Source organism: Arachis hypogaea, chromosome 3 (genome assembly GCF_003086295.3).
Source record: "Arachis hypogaea cultivar Tifrunner chromosome 3, arahy.Tifrunner.gnm2.J5K5, whole genome shotgun sequence".
NCBI lineage: Eukaryota > Viridiplantae > Streptophyta > Magnoliopsida > Fabales > Fabaceae > Arachis > Arachis hypogaea.
The window spans coordinates 140,096,790-140,115,892 of NC_092038.1; the positions used below are offsets into that span (position 1 = coordinate 140,096,790).

At 31.4% G+C, this 19,103-nt stretch overlaps 1 protein-coding gene across 1 annotated transcript; it reads left to right on the forward strand.

The window, feature by feature from the left end:
- Positions 1–211: 211 nt before the first annotated feature.
- LOC112734631 (copper-transporting ATPase RAN1) lies at positions 212–6,580 on the forward strand. Its single transcript, XM_025784038.3, has 9 exons — positions 212–1,023; positions 1,151–1,774; positions 2,410–2,839; positions 3,358–3,683; positions 4,276–4,334; positions 4,439–4,781; positions 5,100–5,297; positions 5,402–5,659; positions 5,947–6,580. Exons 1-9 carry the CDS (start codon positions 721–723, stop codon positions 6,421–6,423), a joined length of 3,018 nt encoding a protein of 1,005 aa, XP_025639823.1. The 5' UTR covers positions 212–720; the 3' UTR covers positions 6,424–6,580.
- Positions 6,581–19,103: the final 12,523 nt, after the last annotated feature.

A 19,103-nucleotide genomic window follows, 5' to 3' on the forward strand; every position in this document is an offset into this window, starting at 1 on the left:
TTTTTAATGATATAAAATTATATTTAATAGTGTAAAAGTTCACCAAATTTTAATAAAAATGCTGACCTTTAATTTTTTTTAAATAATATTTTAAAATTTTATCTTTAAAAAAGAAACAAATTAGTTTAGCCTTTTTCTCTTTTGTTTTTTTTCTAATTTTGAAGATGATGTTACTTTAAACATGAAAAAGATTTTCCACTTCCTCTTATCTTTAATTGTTTTTCATTCCCGATTCTGGATTCCATGTTCAAAATTAATCACTGTGATTGACATTGTTTGACCAGTTGGAAAAAGACCAAGCTAGAACCTTGAAGCAATTTTCACACCTAAGCTCACACGCCACCGGGCTTGACGAGAACACAAGCAACGCAACCACGACTCAACAAACTCTTCCTACGTGGCATGCAGTACAAACTCCTCCCAGCATGAAGTACAACATAAAACTGAAATTCGAACAAACCCAAAGGGTAAAAACGTAAAAGCGGTTCAAAAACCTCCCTCCAAATTCCAATCCAACAGTGGCCCCACCCGCACCTTCCACTTAGTTAAAAAATTGCTGTCTCACCCATCTCCCTCGGAAAAGTTATTTTCTTTTTCTCTTCTTTCATTTTTCTTCTCTTCTTTCTGCAAATTCCGTTCCAAATTTTCTCTCCATTTTTTTGCTTTTTGAAATCTTATAAATCTCTTTCGCTTTGCATTCCCCTCGGCACCTTCCTCATCATGGCGCCGAGTGTCCGAGACATTCAGCTAACTCCCTCCGGTAAAACCTCCCTCGCCGCCGCCGCCGACGACTCCGGTGACCTCGAAGATGTTCGCCTTCTCGATTCCTACGATAAGGACGACGTTGAAGCAGCAGCAACAACATCAACGAAGCGGATTCAGGTCAGAGTCACCGGCATGACCTGTGCCGCATGTTCCAACTCCGTCGAATCCGCTCTCATGTCCTTTGACGGCGTCGTTTCCGCTTCCGTCGCACTTCTCCAGAACCGTGCCGACGTCGTTTTCAATCCGAGCCTCGCCAAGGTTAGTTATAGCTAGCTAGCTAGTTGAATATTTTTGTATTATGGAAACTGAATTTCTTTCTTTTTTGTTAGCTAATAGCTACTGATCTTTTGCTTTGGAACTTGTTGCGTTGGTTTTTAAACCGTAGGATGAAGACATTAAGAATGCGGTTGAAGATGCAGGTTTCGAAGCCGAGGTTTTGACGGAACCTCAACAAAGCGCGTCTGGAACGAAGCCAAATGGTGCTACTCTTGTAGGACAGTTCACCATCACGGGGATGACGTGTGCGGCGTGCGTGAACTCCGTGGAAGGGATCCTCAAGGACCTCGGTGGTGTGAAGAAGGCTGTGGTGGCTTTGGCTACTTCGTTAGGTGAGGTTGAGTATGATCCAAATGTGATTAGCAAGGATGAGATCGTCCGTGCGATTGAAGATGCTGGGTTCGAGGCTTCGTTTGTGCAGAGCAATGAGCAGGACAAGGTGGTGCTAGGTGTTGTTGGTGTGTACAGTTTGGGTGATGCTCAGGTTCTGGAAGGTATGCTGAGTAGGATGAAAGGTGTGAGGCAGTTCCGATTCAACATCGTGTCGAATGAGTTGGATGTTGTGTTTGATCCCGAAGTTATTAGGCCTCGATCACTTGTCGATGGGATCCAGCTTGGGAGTAAAGGGAAATTTAGGTTGAATGTTAGGAACCCTTATGCCAGAATGGCTTCTACAGATGGTGCCGAGAGCTCAGCTATGTTTCGGCTTTTCACTTCCAGCCTGTTTCTTAGTGTGAGTATCTCTTCCGTCTCAGTTATTGTATGCCAATGTTTTATGTTGGAGTCATGTTGCTTAGTTCTTTTTTTTTGTTTTTTTAAAATCTGTTTCTTCATCCATATTCCTATAGGTGTGTGAAATCATGTTCATAATCATTGTTAGATGATTGAACGGATACTCGTGAGTCATGACATGCATAAACAGATATTTCTTCACAAAATGCATTGGTGGAGAAACATTAGGAGTTAATTTTCTAGTAATGTAATGTGCTTGGGATCAATAGGGACATAGGGACATAGGGTGGCTTTAGAGAAGAGACGGGAAGCTAGGGATTCCAAGTCATACGGTGGCTGCGGTTTCTATTTCCATGGTACATTAGTATCAGTCGAATCTTCCTTTTATATTCTATATTTTGTCAAATTCCATTTATTTATTCTAAGGGTTGCATTAGTTTGTACAGAAGTTTCATATAAAGAAAGCAGTATTCTGCCGTGATGTCATTCTCTCTGTTCTTCATAGAAACATAATCAAAGCAAATGGTGACTTGTTATTGTCGAATATTGGTCGTGTATAATGTGTTAACACCCTTATTTTGTTCATGTTCTTGTCTGATATTTCAAATTGATTTTTGCTTGATGTATTTCGTTCAGGTTCCTCTCTTCTTCATGGGGGTAGTTTGTCCTCACATACCATTCATATACTCCTTATTACTCAGGAGATGTGGACCTTTCCTCATGGGTGATTGGTTGAAATGGGCATTAGTGAGTGTTATCCAATTTGTGATTGGAAGGCGCTTCTACATTGCAGCGGGCAGGGCTCTTAGGAATGGTTCAACAAACATGGATGTCCTGGTTGCTTTAGGAACTACAGCCTCCTATGTTTATTCTGTTTGTGCTCTTCTGTATGGTGCTGTTACTGGATTTTGGTCTCCAACATACTTTGAAACAAGTGCTATGCTCATAACATTTGTATTGTTGGGCAAGTATTTGGAATGCCTTGCCAAGGGAAAGACATCTGATGCCATTAAGAAGTTAGTGGAACTTGCTCCTGCAACTGCTTTATTGATTGTAAAAGATAAAGGTGCACATCATTTTCTTTTCATTTTATATTCTTATTTTCTTGACAAAAAGGACACATAAAATTGTTTCCATTTACAGCTAATCTTTATATTTTATTTCATGAAAAATGGCTTCTTCTTTTATTTTTTTTATTTTTGAGTAAACACCAAATCAGTCTCGAAGGAATTTTAGATGGAACTGGTCCCTCCATAAGGGAGATTAATTTGTCTTGTAATGATATTTTTTAAAATCTAATTTCTTATAATAAAATTTGTTTGGGACTTATTTATCCAATACGAATATTAAAATTTTTATGAAATATAGGGACTAATTTGTTTGACGAGAGTAATTATCAGAGACCTATTAGAGTAATAAAATTTATTGGGATCCAATCCGGGTTTTGTTAGGGACCAATTTAGGTATTTACTCTTCATTTTTTTCCATTTTAAAACTCATTAATATAGGTTATTTGATTCATCATGTTCCACATTTTATTGCAACATCAGATTATAACTTGCTGATAATTATCTTATTTTCTAGGTGGTAAATTAATTGAGGAAAGGGAAATAGACTCCTTACTCATTGAACCTGGTGATACATTAAAAGTTCTTCCTGGTACAAAGATTCCCGCTGATGGTATTGTTAAGTGGGGCTCAAGTTATGTAAATGAGAGCATGGTGACTGGTGAATCTGTACCTGTTTTGAAAGAGCTCAATGCATCAGTTATTGGAGGTACAATTAATTCACATGGTGTCCTGCACATTCAAGCAACTAAAGTAGGATCCGATACAGTTTTGAGTCAGATAATTAGTTTGGTGGAGACAGCCCAGATGTCCAAAGCTCCCATTCAGAAGTTTGCTGATTATGTAAGTAGTCTGGTTGTGCACTTGAGTGACTTCTATTCTCTAGAAGTTTTACTTTTATATCACAGTTATTTATTCATAGAATAAAATAGCATTTGCTTCAAAAGCATAAAGACAGTATTAGCTCAAGAATCAATTCCGAAGTAAAGTAAAAATTTTCATGTTTCTAGATGTCCTGGTTAATGAAAACCACATGATTTAACTTTCTTAAATCGGTTGGCCATTTCATATAAATTGTAACTAAAAGAGTTGCATTGAGTAGCAAGGAGTCAGCATTTACTTTTCCGAAGCTGCAAGTTCAGCCAAGATTTGATTAAGCTTGTCTAGTTAGGTCAATATTTAAATGCCTCACCTTTGATCACTAAAGCAGAAGAATCTCCTACAGAACTATTTGTAAAATTTGAATGTCATTGAATTTAGTACTTTGAGGTTTAGGCTTTATACCAAATTGGAGGAGCTTTTTCTTTTGTGTTCTTATAAGTTTGTAAAAATTATCTTCATCCTGTCATCTGGATCATTCACATAAGTGGATTGGTCCACAAATGATTGAAGGAATATAAGATACGAACTTATGTTGCATTCTGTTGATTTGCAGGTAGCAAGCATATTTGTTCCTACTGTTGTGGCTTTGTCATTATTGACATTCCTGTGTTGGTAAGATTAAATTGGCTAGTTTTTGTCATATTAATAAAAACTTGATTCCCAAGGAATTTGGAATGCTCATCCCTACTTTCTCTAAATATTTTGACTAATTGTAGGTATACTGCTGGGGCTCTTGAAGCTTACCCAAAAGAATGGCTACCAGAAAATGGAAATCATTTCGTTTTTGCTCTAATGTTTTCGATATCTGTTGTGGTGATTGCATGCCCGTGTGCCCTTGGTTTGGCAACACCAACTGCTGTCATGGTGGCAACAGGGGTTGGGGCTAACAATGGTGTGTTAATTAAAGGAGGAGATGCCTTGGAAAGGGCTCAGATGGTGAAGTATGTTATATTTGATAAGACAGGCACTCTAACTCAAGGGAAAGCCACTGTTACTACTGTCAAGGTGTTCACAGGAATGGAGCGAGGAGAATTTCTTACACTGGTGGCTTCTGCTGAGGTGACTTCCAATTTCTAAATGATAATATTACTTTCTGAATCTTATTTTCTGTCAACGGTGTTGTCAGATACTTGGTTTGGACCTACATCCATTCATGCAGCTATAGAAGACCACTAGGTTATATTTTGTATTTTCTCCACCTCCTTGACACAGACAAATCAACTTTTCCTACAATGTTCTAGATTGTTGAAAATAGATTAAGTACAATCTTAGGAAAGATTATTCATTTCTGACTATTTGATTTGTCAGAAGGTTTCACCCTTCTGTTTCTTGTAGGAGGAATCTACCTGTTCTAATTCTCTGTTTCTTATTTTTCAGGCTAGCAGTGAACACCCATTGGGAAAAGCAATATTACAATATGCACGCCATTTTCATTTCTTTGATGAGTCCTCTACTACCAATGGTACTCTGAATGATGCGAAGGAATTAAATTCTGGGTGGCTTCATGATGTATCAGATTTCTCTGCTCTCCCAGGAAGAGGTGTCCAGTGCTTTATAGATGGGAAGCGCATTTTGGTAGTTTCTCGGTCATTGCTATTTAACTATCATTAACTTCATAGAACTGTGGAATTTGTTTGTTTTTTTAAGCTTTTTATTTGACGCAGTATTATCCTGAACAGGTTGGTAACAGAAAGCTGCTGTCAGAAAATGGTATAGATATTTCCACTGAAGTGGAAAATTTTGTGGTAGAGCTTGAAGAAAGTGCAAAGACAGGAATACTGGTAGCATATGATGACGTTCTAACTGGAGTGTTAGGTGTTGCAGACCCACTAAAGAGAGAAGCTTCTGTTGTTATAGATGGCCTCCATAAAATGGGAGTCATACCTGTTATGGTTACAGGAGACAATTGGAGAACAGCTCGAGCTGTTGCAAAGGAGGTATGTATATGTTTCTATAACTTGTTTTTCTTGGCTGTTAAAGCTTTTTGTTATATCTATTGAGTGTGGTTTCAAGGGTATTTGGCTATGCTTGTTCAAAGAAAACCAATATCTTTGCATAGATTATATTAGTCTTGGTGTTTGTACTTTGTAGTGGAACACAGTTGTTTTTCTTGATCATAACTGCCAGCGTAATAGTTTAAACTTTAAAGAAATAGTATGCTTTTAAGTTTGTACTTTGTAACATGAACTTTACTGGATAAAATCGATTTTGTTTTGTATGGCAGCTTGGAATTCAAGATGTGAGGGCAGAGGTTATGCCGGCAGGAAAGGCGGATGTTGTTCGATCCTTTCAAAAGGATGGGAGCATAGTAGCAATGGTGGGTGATGGCATCAATGACTCTCCTGCATTAGCCGCTGCAGATGTTGGTTTGGCAATTGGAGCTGGGACTGATATTGCAATAGAAGCCGCTGACTATGTGCTGATGAGAGATAACTTGGAAGATGTGATCACAGCCATTGATCTTTCTAGGAAGACATTTTCTCGTATTCGATTGAACTATGTATTTGCCATGGCTTACAATGTTATTGCAATACCAGTTGCTGCGGGGGTGTTTTTCCCTTCTCTGGGGATCCAGCTGCCACCGTGGGTTGCTGGTGCATGCATGGCTCTCTCCTCTGTAAGTGTTGTATGCTCTTCTTTGCTTTTGAGAAGATATAGAAAACCCAGACTTACCGCAATACTTGAAATAGTTGTAGAATAATTATAAATAATACGTAGATTTAGAGGGTACAAATGAGTTTGACCCTTGTAGTATTCCAATTTTGTGAATAATCAATCTTCTTCTGGGCTCCTTGGAGTGTAATTGTAATTGTAGTTGCCAATTCATTGTAAATGCAGTTGTATTTTCATCGCTCTCATCATTTCTTTTTGCTTTTTGCTTTTTTCTTTTTTCTTTTTTTTTTTTCTTTTTCTTTGTCAAGACCCTAACACACCCTTTTTTCTTTTCCCATGGGTTCCATATAACAACTTTCTAATCATAGCTAGGATTTGTTTCCGGACACACCTTCTAACAAGGCATACATGGTATATCCCCAAAAAAAAAAAAAAAAAAAGAGAGCATACATGTATGCCATTAGTACAAGCCTTGCGGTGCTCTCATCATTTCCGTTTAAGGTAATGTGGGATCACCGATCACGTGTTAGTCTATGTTCTTGGAACATAAAAGAAAGATTAAATTTTTAAAGTGGTTTTTAAAATTTACAATTTTAACCATTTATGTTAGTTCATCGGATCTAAAATTCACTATTCTGATTTTTGAGATCCAATTTTGAATGTCATATTGGTCTCTAAATCCTTTTTAATAGTGAGTGGCCAATGTAGTGTTGAGCATGCTCTGATTTTTCACGCTAAATACAGGTCAAAATAGTGTTGTTTTGTTTTAGCGTTTAAACAATGCAAAAATGAGAAGACAAAGAGTTTATATGAAATACAAACTGTTTTATCTCTTTGTTCGATAAATCTTAAATACCACGTTAGGAATTTAGTCATAAAATAAGCAATACAACATAGATTCGGATACAAGAACAATGACATAATCCTTCAAGTCTTGGGCTTTTATTCTGTGTCATAAAGCATTCAAGACGAAAGCAGAATGACCAAAAACAAAGAAACTCCGTCCAAAACCATGAATCACGCAACCTGTAAAAAAATATAAACAATAACGAAACCTTATTACACTGAGTGGGTAAAGGAATACTAAAAATAGATTAGTGTGTGTTTAGTCTTTAGATTGGTTTTTGTTAAATTGAAGTTTGAATAAAAATAATTTGATAGAATTAATTTTGGGTAAGAATGAGTCTGTATCAACATGATTTATGTTTGGTAATTCTATATTAAAATTGATTTTAATAAAATAAATATTATTTGAATAATATTAGTTAAAATCACTTTTAAATAAATAATTACTAGAAAGAACATCCTATTAAATTATAATATTATTTTTTAAGTATATTTTTTTACACTTTTTTCTAGTATATTTTTTATATAATATTTTTTTCCTAGTACTCTTAGCACTCTTTTTTAGTACATTATAATTTTTCACTCCTATTATTATTTATAATTATTTTTTTAAATTTATTCTACCTAATGAGATCAATAAATTATATTATAAAAAATAATAATAAATATAATATACAAGAATTACAATTATAAAAGTGTACAATGTCAAACAAAAAATTAACAAAAAAATAAAAATAATAATAAAAAAAAGGAAAACTGATAAAAAACATAAAAATTTCATAAATAAAATAATAACATGTATGAAGAGTAGGGTTATTATAAAAATTTCATACAAATAAAATAATAACATGTATGAAGAATAGGGTTAGTAGAAGGGAATTAAAGAAACTTAGAAGTTAGTCAGTGAAATCCAAAAACTAGGATTTGTTGCTTCTTATAAACGTGGAATAAGTATAGAATCACCCAAAAATTGAAGCGTTCAAAAAATTTGAACTTACTTCAACAAACACATCCTTAAATTAAATTCAAGTCCAAGAGCACAGCAGGGGTGGCAACGGGTAGACTAGAATAGGATTTGGAGTCTACTCTAATATTATTTGTGAGTTGAGAATATCTCAACTCTAAATCAGGGGTGGAGCTAGAAGAAACATTAGAGGGGGCTAAAAATATTTACACAATAAAATAATATTAAAATAAATTTTTGAGAGGGGCTAAACTGAAATTTACATATAATTTACATGTAAAAAATTAAAATTAGGGGGCCGTTGCCCCCCTTTCGCAGTATGTAGCTCCGCCCCTGACTCTAATCCTACCCATTATTAACTCGTGGATACGTGACTTTACCCACGAGTTAAAAAAAATACAACATTATTATATAACTTGATGATAATTTAAAATAGAAGTGACTTTTATGTAAAAAAAAATATTAAATTATTAATTAATGATTTTTTTTAGTGGCTAAGGATCTTTTGTATTTACTATTTAGTGAGAGGTTTTTGGTTCAACATCTACTTAAAACATTTTTATAGGGAGCCACTAAGATAAAGACGTCTAAAATGTCTTTTTTTAAAAATGTTTACTAATAATTAAAATTTAACACATAAAATCCATTAAATCGTATTATTTTTGTCAAAATTAGGTCATATAAATTAATTTGACCGAAAAAATGGTGAATCAAATCTTGAATCGGTCTAAATTAATAATATTTTTTTTAAAAAAATGACTACAATATCCTTATTATAGAAAATGACTAAAATACTTTTATTATATATATAAATTTTGAAAATTCTAAATCCTAACCCTATCATAGCAGAGAAGTAAAGAGTTAGAATTTAGAATTTTCAAAATTAATATATATAATAGGAATATTTTAGTTATTTTTTATAATAAATATATTGTAGTTATTTTCTATAAAAAATAATATTAATTTAGACCAGTTTAAAATTTGATTCACCATTGTTTCGGTTAAATTAATTTGTCTAGTATAATTTTAACAAAAATAACACAATTTAATCGATTATATGTGTTAAATTTTAATTATTAAAAAACATATTTAAAAAAAGACATTTTAAATGTCTTTATCTGAGTGGCTCTATATAATATATATGATTATATAGGATGTGGGTTCACAGTAACAAAAATGCAGAATTTTTTTTGTCAAGAAAATGAACCTTTTTTTTCCCTCCAAATACTTAAAATTTCTATAAAATAAAGAATGCAATGTTTTTTAAAAATGACCTATTATTAAAAATAATAAATAAATTAGCATATTACAAACTTTAATTTTTCTCTCTTTTTTGTAAAAAAGTAAATGTAGCCTATTTGAAATATTTTAAAAAATATAATTAATCTGAATAACAGGTTATTTAAAAAAATCCATTTATATAAAATATAACTAAATAGAAAATTAAGATTTTTTTAATTAAGATTGCAACACTCTCTAGTCTTTAGTAAAAAAATGTTCAAGAATAACCTAAAAGATGATATTTAAGTATATTAGTGTGTAGTGATTATCATTAAACTTTTTTCTTAGACTTTTATGTAGTTGTGTTTGTGTGAGTTGTGACCCTTAATTGGTTCCACTTGGGTGCTTTTGGTTAACATGTTTAGAATTTGCATTTGGTTTAATTCGGATGATGCAACTTTTGTATTGTTGTGGTCAAGAATTATGACATGCTTTTGTTTACTCCGCTTGCTTGAAAATGTAACTAACTGTTCTTCTCCTTAAGTAGCTCGAGTTGGCTTAATCAAGCTCTTAATAATGCTAGCAAACCAGTCTTGCTGAATAATAATAAATAATAATAACTGTTCTTTACGCCTTAACAACCTTTGAAAATTATTTTCTGTCGGCACGTGCGATAGTGACTGAAAACCCAGCTTCCAAAAATCAAAACTATGTGCTCCAATTCTTCTTTTTCACCACCTCAAATAGAAGGTGGAATATTTTTGCAACGCCCCCATTAAAGTATCCAATTGCCAGGTAAACGGGTAGTTGGGACTAATTTAATTAAAAAATAAATAAATTCTTGACTTTTTAATACGCATACATTTAAATTTTTTAAAATTTAAAAATATATTTAAATTTTTTATCTTTTTAAAATTGGACATATCCATCCCTCATGTTTATTTAGGTCTGTCAAACTCAATAGAAAAATTAAACGTGACTCCCGTTATACTAACCTGGTTGATATAGATGGATACGTGACAGAGTTTTTAAAATTAGACAAATTAAACTCAGAGATCGATATGTCCAGATTTTGAAGAGATCAGAAATTTAAATGTAATTTTAAATTCTCAAAGATTTAAATGTTTGCAAACAAAAAATTCAGAAATCGATTTATCCTTTTTTTAGGGGTGAGCACGGGTCGGTTTGGTTCGGGTTCAAGGTAAAATTAGAATCGAACCGATCAAAAAGTAATTGGTTCGGTTTGGTTCGGATTTACGTTTTTTTGTGCTTGTACCCGAACCAAACCAAACCGATTAAGACCGGATTGGTTCGATTCGGGTAGCGGATATCCGATGACTTTGAAATTCATAAAAAAACCAAATTGGCAAATTTTTATCTTAAAAATTCAACAAATACAATAAACATGTAACATCAACAGAAATAATGCAAACATATTAAACACCAAATACATTAAAAACTAAACTCAACAAAATCCAAACATATTAATAGTGAATAATCTTGTCTAATGAAAATATAAAAGTGCAATAGAAATATTATAAGTTAATTACAAAAGTCTAGTGAATAATCTTTGAAAGAAGCTAAAACCAAAACACATTAAAATCTAAACATTAGAAGTTAAATACAAAAGTGCAATAGAAATATTTGTCTAGTTTTCAAAGTCTTCACTCCATAATCTTTCACTCCATCAACCAAGCATATTCAAGAGTTTACTCCATGGTTGCGCCGTTAGTGAGATAGTATTAGGGTTATGAGTTGGAAAACCGATACCCGAACCAATCATATTTTATTTAATTAATTATGATCGGGTATACGGGTTGGTTCGCGTTCTGCGCCCCCAAAACCGATACCCGAACCAATCACAAGTAAATGTCATCAGTTTGGTTCGAGTTGGACCCGATTACCCGTCGGTTCCAGAACCAATTTAATTGGTTCGGAATCGAATTCGGGTGAATAATCGGGTATCCGTTACCCGTGCTCACCCCTATTTTTTTTTTAATTAAATCCAGACTTAATTCTAATATTTTATAGAGTATATTTTAAATATTTAAATCTAATTCTAAATTAATCAAACATAAATTGAATTAAATCAGATTGACCTAATACATAATTAGTGTATATACTTATAAATTTTATACGATTAATTATTAAAATCTTACTCTTAAAGATGAATTTAATAATTATATAATATTTATACTAAAATAAATTATTGTAAATAAAAAAATAACAAAATATAATATAAAAATATTAATTAAAATATAAACTTATAACATTTCATTAATAATTTCATTGTAAAATTTGTATTTTAGTTATAAAACATAACTTTGGATCGGACCAAATTTACTCGAAACATAATTCGAATTTGAGTCGAAAATTACATCAAATAAAAATGAGAAATCTAAATCCTACAAGGCTAGGGTAGAGTTTCAAAGCGAATCAGGTCTTAAATACCCCCTCAATTCCAAACGATTCTTGATGTAACGTTACATTATTTTTCCTCTCAATAATAATATAATCTTGAAGAGTTCAACGGCGTAATGTTATTTATTTATGGTCCAAAGTCTTCAGTAATATAATTCGTTACTGTACAATGGTCCCAGACCAATGGCTTTGTGAAGTACTTTGAAATATCGTAAGAGTCAACAAAGAAGAAAGGAGGAAATTACAGCATCCTAAATAGTCAATTGATTTTCATATCATAGTATAAATTACATTATACTATACCTGGTCATATTTTCCTTCCCCACACCCACGCATTAATTATGTCCAGTGTATAGTATAAGGTCTGAGGTTGATATTTAAATTTATATGCCAACTTCTTATAAAAGGCACTAAGATAAACTTTGACCAAGTACTATGTTTCAATAAGAAATGCTTTAAGGCAAAAACAGCACTAAAATATTTTAAGTGAGGGATCATACTCAAAGGAAAAAAAATTACTCCTCATACCTAGTTTATTATTTAACGACACCCAAAATAATAAAGTCCAATTAATAAAAATCGGTAGGACGGACACCTATTCGATCTCATAGAGGTCGAATATAACGATACGAGTTTAGTTTTATTTATCTAAATAAGTAATCGATTTTTACTATCTTTTTATTTATCTAAAAATGAGATCTCAACAACTTTTTTAACAAAAATAAATAACAAACTCACCATAAAAAATAAAATTATTTTAAAAGTAATTATTAACTCTACATCTACACTTATTATCTTGACACTCAAGTATTTTTCGAATTTCAATATACTGAAAAAATCTGTTTAAAATCCTTACTAACTTAAATATCGAAATTTCTTATAAGTATCATCCATACCTCCTCACTAGGGTTGGCAATGGGTAGGATAGAGTAAGGTTTGGACCCTACCCTAACCCTATCCGCGGGTTGAGAATCTCTCAACCCTAACCCTACCTGTACCATAAAATTCTAAACCCTACCCTATCCTACCCTATCCGCAGAAATATCAAATTTTTTTAAAATAAATATAAAATTCAATCATTTTGAATTTTATACATATTAATAACATAAAAAATAAAAACTAATGCTCTAAATTACTAAATTAACTAACTAGTTTAGTGGTTGTTCACTTATTGTAAGTCATTACATAAGGGAGGTTGTAGATTTAACTCTTACTTCCTTCACTATAAATCTAATTTTTAAAAAATATGTGTTGTATATGAAGTGCGAGTAGGGTAGAGTAGGATACACCCTAAACCTGTACCCTACCTACCTGCAGCGGATAGGATAGCCTACTCTAACTGAACGAGTTGGACCGAATTAAGTACCGCGGATAGGATATGAATTACCAGCCCTACTCCTCACGAAAAACTCGGACATTACTCCAACAGCTTCATCCTTACAAAAAAAACATCGAACTTTTCGTCCAAAAGCATCTAAACTTCACGTTCAGTCCAAACCACTCTGATTCTAAATAAGCCTTAAAACAATTACCAATATGATGTTCAAACTAATTCAATTATAAACGAACTAAACTAAAAAAAGAAACAGAGAGTATATGAAGTGTGAATACGTTGCAATAGACAATAGTTATATATAGAAAGATGACTTGGTTTGCATGATGAGGCTGTTGCCCATTGGCCAGTATTAATAATCATATTAAAAAGACCGAAAAAACCCAGAAAAAAAATAACAAATCCAAAAATTTAAAAGTTATCATATAAAATTTTGTTAGTTCTCTAAGTTTATCCATATAAAAAAGGTCTTAATTTGGTAAACCCCAAGTGATGTGAGGATGATACGATGAGGTGTAGAATTATCGAAACCTAACCATTTATTGACTCTTGGCAGCCACATATATATGAATCCTAACTTTTGTTGGCCTCACAAGTTATTTTAATTGAAACTAGAACTTTCTGTCTTATAAACATGTTCATCATGAAATTCACGACCAAAATAAAGAATGTATACGCTAAATCCTGGATTAGGCACGTCATTATTATTAGCTATTAAGTATATGATAATTTAATGACCATTATTTTGGGGGCAGGGGTGAATATGTATTTCCTTATCACACGCGTTAACCACTTTTAAGTAGTGTTTGTTTTGAGGTACTGACACAGAGATTGAGAGACTGAAATTTAGTATTGTATTTCTTAGTCGAGAGACTGATACTAAAATGTCTCTAAAATTTCAGTACCTCCAAAAAGTATCAACACAGAAATTGAAATATTTAGAGATAAAGACTGAAACTTTAATAACATTTTATACCTAAAATACTTTCATTTCAATTAATTAATTCTAATTTTACCCTTTGTGCAAATTAAATTAGAATTTCATTCTTATTTCAATTTCTGTCTTTCATTTTGCACCAAACACAATACTGATATTTATTTCAATCCTTATCTCTTAATCTCTGTCTTTCAGTCTCAGTCTTTCTGTCTCTTCACCAATAGCTAATTATATAAGTTCTTGTTCTATGCTTTTTGTTGCTAGAAATACCAAAGAATGACTTAGATGTAATAAATTTATGGATTAAATATATATATATATATATATATATATATATTATTCTTAACAATAAAGTATTAATATAAAAATTATACTAAAACTAGTCTCTCATATATAATATATTTTAAAATCATAAAAAAGTAATACATATAATGTAAATATATAGTAACTATTTTTTTTATCATAATATAATATTTTTTAATATAAATTTGATTTTCAAGCTTTCAAGTACACATTTTGTTGACCAAGACCACCTCAACATACATAGCTGCAATGAAACCCAACAATGAGTTCAAAGAGTGATGCATTAACAAGGAGACAACCTCAACACATTTTCTTTAATTTTGATGTATTAATTATTTAATTATATTTTTTTATATTATTCACATAATAAATTTAAAAAATAATTATTTTTAATAATATAATAATACATAATTAGATACACAATTAACTTATATTTTGATATATAAAACCCCCCTGATTAGCGTCACTGATATGAACACATGTTACTTCCTGGAAGCTACCCTCTCCACTTTTTGGATTTTAGTTTCATTCTCAATTCATAGAATAGTCAAAGCCTGAGACAATCTTAACCTTTGACCAAACACAAGCTACTATAAATCCATACACTACCAAACCCACCATCCTTTCTTTCAACCAACAACCACTACTCTTCTCTCTTAGCTTCTTAATCAACTCATAGTTAGAGTAACTATATATATATATATATATATTCATGAGTGGTGCCATGGCTGCTACTACTACTGATCATCATAAGTGGATGATGCAGTTGTATGAGCAGCCTCAGATGGATTGTGATGGAAGCAACATGGCTCCTCCTATCATGGAAGCATTTTCTGATGCAACTGTGGTGACAACTATGTCACCAGAGAGCAGCAGCATGATGATGTTGAGCCAAATAAGCAATAGTAGTAGTAGTACTAGTATTAGTAATGTTCAGTTGTTAAGTCCAAAGAGAAATAATAATAATAATAGTGCATTCAAACCAATCAGAAAGAGATCAAGAGCTTCTAGGAGAACCCCAACAACCCTACTCAATGCTAATACCAATAACTTTAGGGAATTAGTTCAGAAATTTACAGGCTGTGGTAGCACTCACATGTCTCTATCAATCCATAAGGGACCTATTACCTTGAATTTCCAACAAGGAAGCAATAATAATGATAATAATCACAAGATGATTCTTCATCATTATCATCATCAGCAGCAGCAGCAGCAGAATAGTACAACAACAAGTGGAACAGTTTCACCATTTGGCACCAGAACTAGTAATTATTATTTCCATAATCAACAAGCTCATAATCATGATGTAGCTGCAGTGATGCCATCATCACAAGAACAGCAAAGTGGTGGTGGTGGCTTAATCTCTACCTCCTTGGACTCTAATCTTCCTTCTTATGATGTTGATTACTTATCATCATCAAGGCCTACCAGCATGGATGCCTCTGAAGACTTTGGTTTGCATCAACTAACTGTGAATGATTTCTCCAACAATGGAATTAAGGGGAGTGGTTTCTTCATGTGATGATTGGTTTTGATTCATTTATGAAGAAAAAAAAAAAAAACACATATATATATATGTCTTAGTTATTTATTAGCAAGAGAAGTATGCACTTCTCTTTAGTCAACTGTTGTATGCATATGCTACATATACATAAAACAAGAATAATTCCTGTTTCTTTTATTATTATCAGTTCAATTCAATTTGTTTTGTTGTGCTGCTTTTCTAATGGAGTTCAATTTGTTCTCCTTCAATACAACAATTTCTTATTCTGTTGTTTGTACAGTATGTAGTTTATATATATGAATATTGTTTCTTTATTTGTAATCTCCATTGATATAAAAAAAAAAGAGCTTCCATTATCCAGCAATTGAATTGATATTATATTTTATTGATATGATAACTAAAATTGTGAAGATAAGATCATACTCTTTGTCTACAAGCAAATAGCATAATTTAAAGTTGAGTAACTTTATATTATATTGCTCCAGATGAATTATTGGTCACTTTGCATGGAGTTGTTGTGAAAGAGTGTGTGTGTGTGTGTGTGAGAAGCTTTCCATCATAGTTGTCTTGATTCATGAAGCAGGTTTCAAATATTCAGTAAGATTGAATAGAAGAGGTTTCAGAAAGTGATGTGATTGAGTAGTCATAAGGTATGGTTTACTTGGTAAATTAACTACTAAGAGTAACTTTGACCATAATTAACTTAGGAATAAAAACTCTTATAAATAGATTTATAATAAGGGAAGAATTCCTAGAGATTTGTGTTTATAATGATTAGAGGTTGAGAAGAAAATTTTTAAAGATGGTGTGTGAACAAAAACACTCTACATTTGATCTAATGACAGCATAAAAATTTTATTATTATCATCATTATATCATAACTTATCTTTTGTTGTAATATTTTATTGAACCCAAAGTTGCACCCCATTTGTTTTAAATTTAAAAAAAGAAAAAAATGGATGGAGTTTTGGTCAACAAATGGACAAATTCAAGTGAGGAAGGTTGCAATGTTGCAGAATTGAATTGGAATTGCTAACTGGTTTTGGCTTCATCTGTATATAATTCCTTATCCCACAAGTCTACCCTTATCTTCTTATTCAAGCCATCATATTCATATTTGTCTTTTGTTATGCCGCTTAGTTAAATTTTAGATAATTCCAAGTTTGATTAGTTTAGTTTCACGTGCAGTTTACAATATAACGTTATTCTAATCTTTGAAAATAACAATAATGTTTGTTTATTTGTTCCCCCAAATTAAAAGATGAGTAATTATCTCCACAATTCTTATTTATTAGTAAGAGAGTCAATTTGTTACAAGACGTACAACGTGATGTCTTTATTTATTTATTTCATAGTCTTTTGAACAGAAACTACTTACTATGCTTTACATCTCATCAAATTTGTATTTATAATAGTCAACGAAAAAGAAAAAAAATTATTTGTAATTATAATTTTTAATGTAAAACTAAGAGAGTACTAACTAAAAAAATCATTACTATTAAAACTTAAAAAGGCATATTCTTTCTTTACGTTTACGACGTAAATAGTTATAAAAAAACATATATAATTAAATGATTGTGTAAAATATTTTATACTAATAATACATTAAAATTAAATTTATTTTCAAATTATATTATTATAGATAAAATACTATTTTAAATCTTAATATTTGAGTTAATTTTTACTTTTGTCTCTATCATTAAATTTTTTTATATTTACCCCAAATACTTTAATTCATCTTATTTTTATTCTCATCAAAATTAAAACTTTAAACAAAAAATATCATTTTTCTCTTGTTGTTATCTTTTTTTCCTACCAATTTCATTCTCATATCAAAGTATATTTAGTCTAGTATATTTTCGACGCAAAATTTTAAAGATAAAGACTAATTGAAATAGCGATTAACAACATAATTAACTTTGTTAAAGCTGCGTTTATTCTCTGAGACTAGAACTGAATATTATGTTTGGTGGTTGCAGATTAAAACTAAAATTTTAGTCTTGGGACACAAAATTTCAATCCCTTTAATACATTCAAAAAATAAAGACACAAAAAAATAAAATTTTGAGACAAAGACTAAAACCTTAATATTTATTTTCAAAAATATTCTTATTTGACTTTTCAAATCTCAAATCTATCCCTCAATTTCATATTTATTTTAAATCAAACATGGTATTGAAATATAACTCGGTCTATTGTATTTTATATTAAATATAATATAGAGACTTAATTTAATTTCTGTCTCTCAGTCTCTATTTTCTAGTATTTGTCTCTCAATCTCAATTTCTCTTCCAAACAAAGCTTAAGAGACTATAATAAAAGACATTTCATTGACATCTATATTCTTACTAACAAAAAGATTATAAGTGAGAACTATTTGAAGAGGAGAATTTTATAAATGTTAGTAATATATCATATAACTATTCATGTTGTCTCTTCTTATCGACTTAAACTTTAGAAAAAGTAATATCATGATATTCCAAAAGAAGAAAAATAACATAAAGCAAATAAAAGAAATCTATAAAAAAATAAAGCAAACTTAAAAGAAAACTCTTGCTTAAAAAGAAATATTAAAAATATAATTATTTATATTTTCTTTTTCTATCCGCATAAGTTTTTGAAAAAAAATTGTATAATAACAATAAACTTTCAGAATCTATTTTATTTTGCATCATAATAACTGAAAAAAAAAATTGAGTTTTAACTATTCTTTCACTTAAAAATCCCTATTCAAAGTGTCTATCAAATGACTAGTCAAATTTCTTAGACACCAAAAAAAAAAAAAAAAAGAATGATTAGTCAGATTAATGATTATTCCACCTTGCAAATTGTTTGAATCTGGAGCAATTTTTCCAGTGAATTAGACAATGGGATCCAGCACATACCTAAGAAAAAAGATAACCTTTCGTTGTTTGTTTCCCAAATCCACGTTGCTCTGCTAAGTCAACTCTTCTAGATATGTTTCCGTACTAAACGAGTCTTAACTCTTAAGTCTTAAGCAACTAAACTTCACAAATTTTGTGAAGTTTCATATTTTGAGAGACAACAAAACTCTATTTTCAATTACAAAACTGCTTCCTTTTTATTATACTTTTCATTCTCACGTTAACAAGCAAAATCATCGGCAACCTTCTGATGGAATTAACAACAGAAAATGTTCAACCAAAATATGAGAGAAAAGACAAGGGAAAGAAAAAAATAAGGAAAGGAGAGGGGGGGGGGGGGATAATAGAAATAAA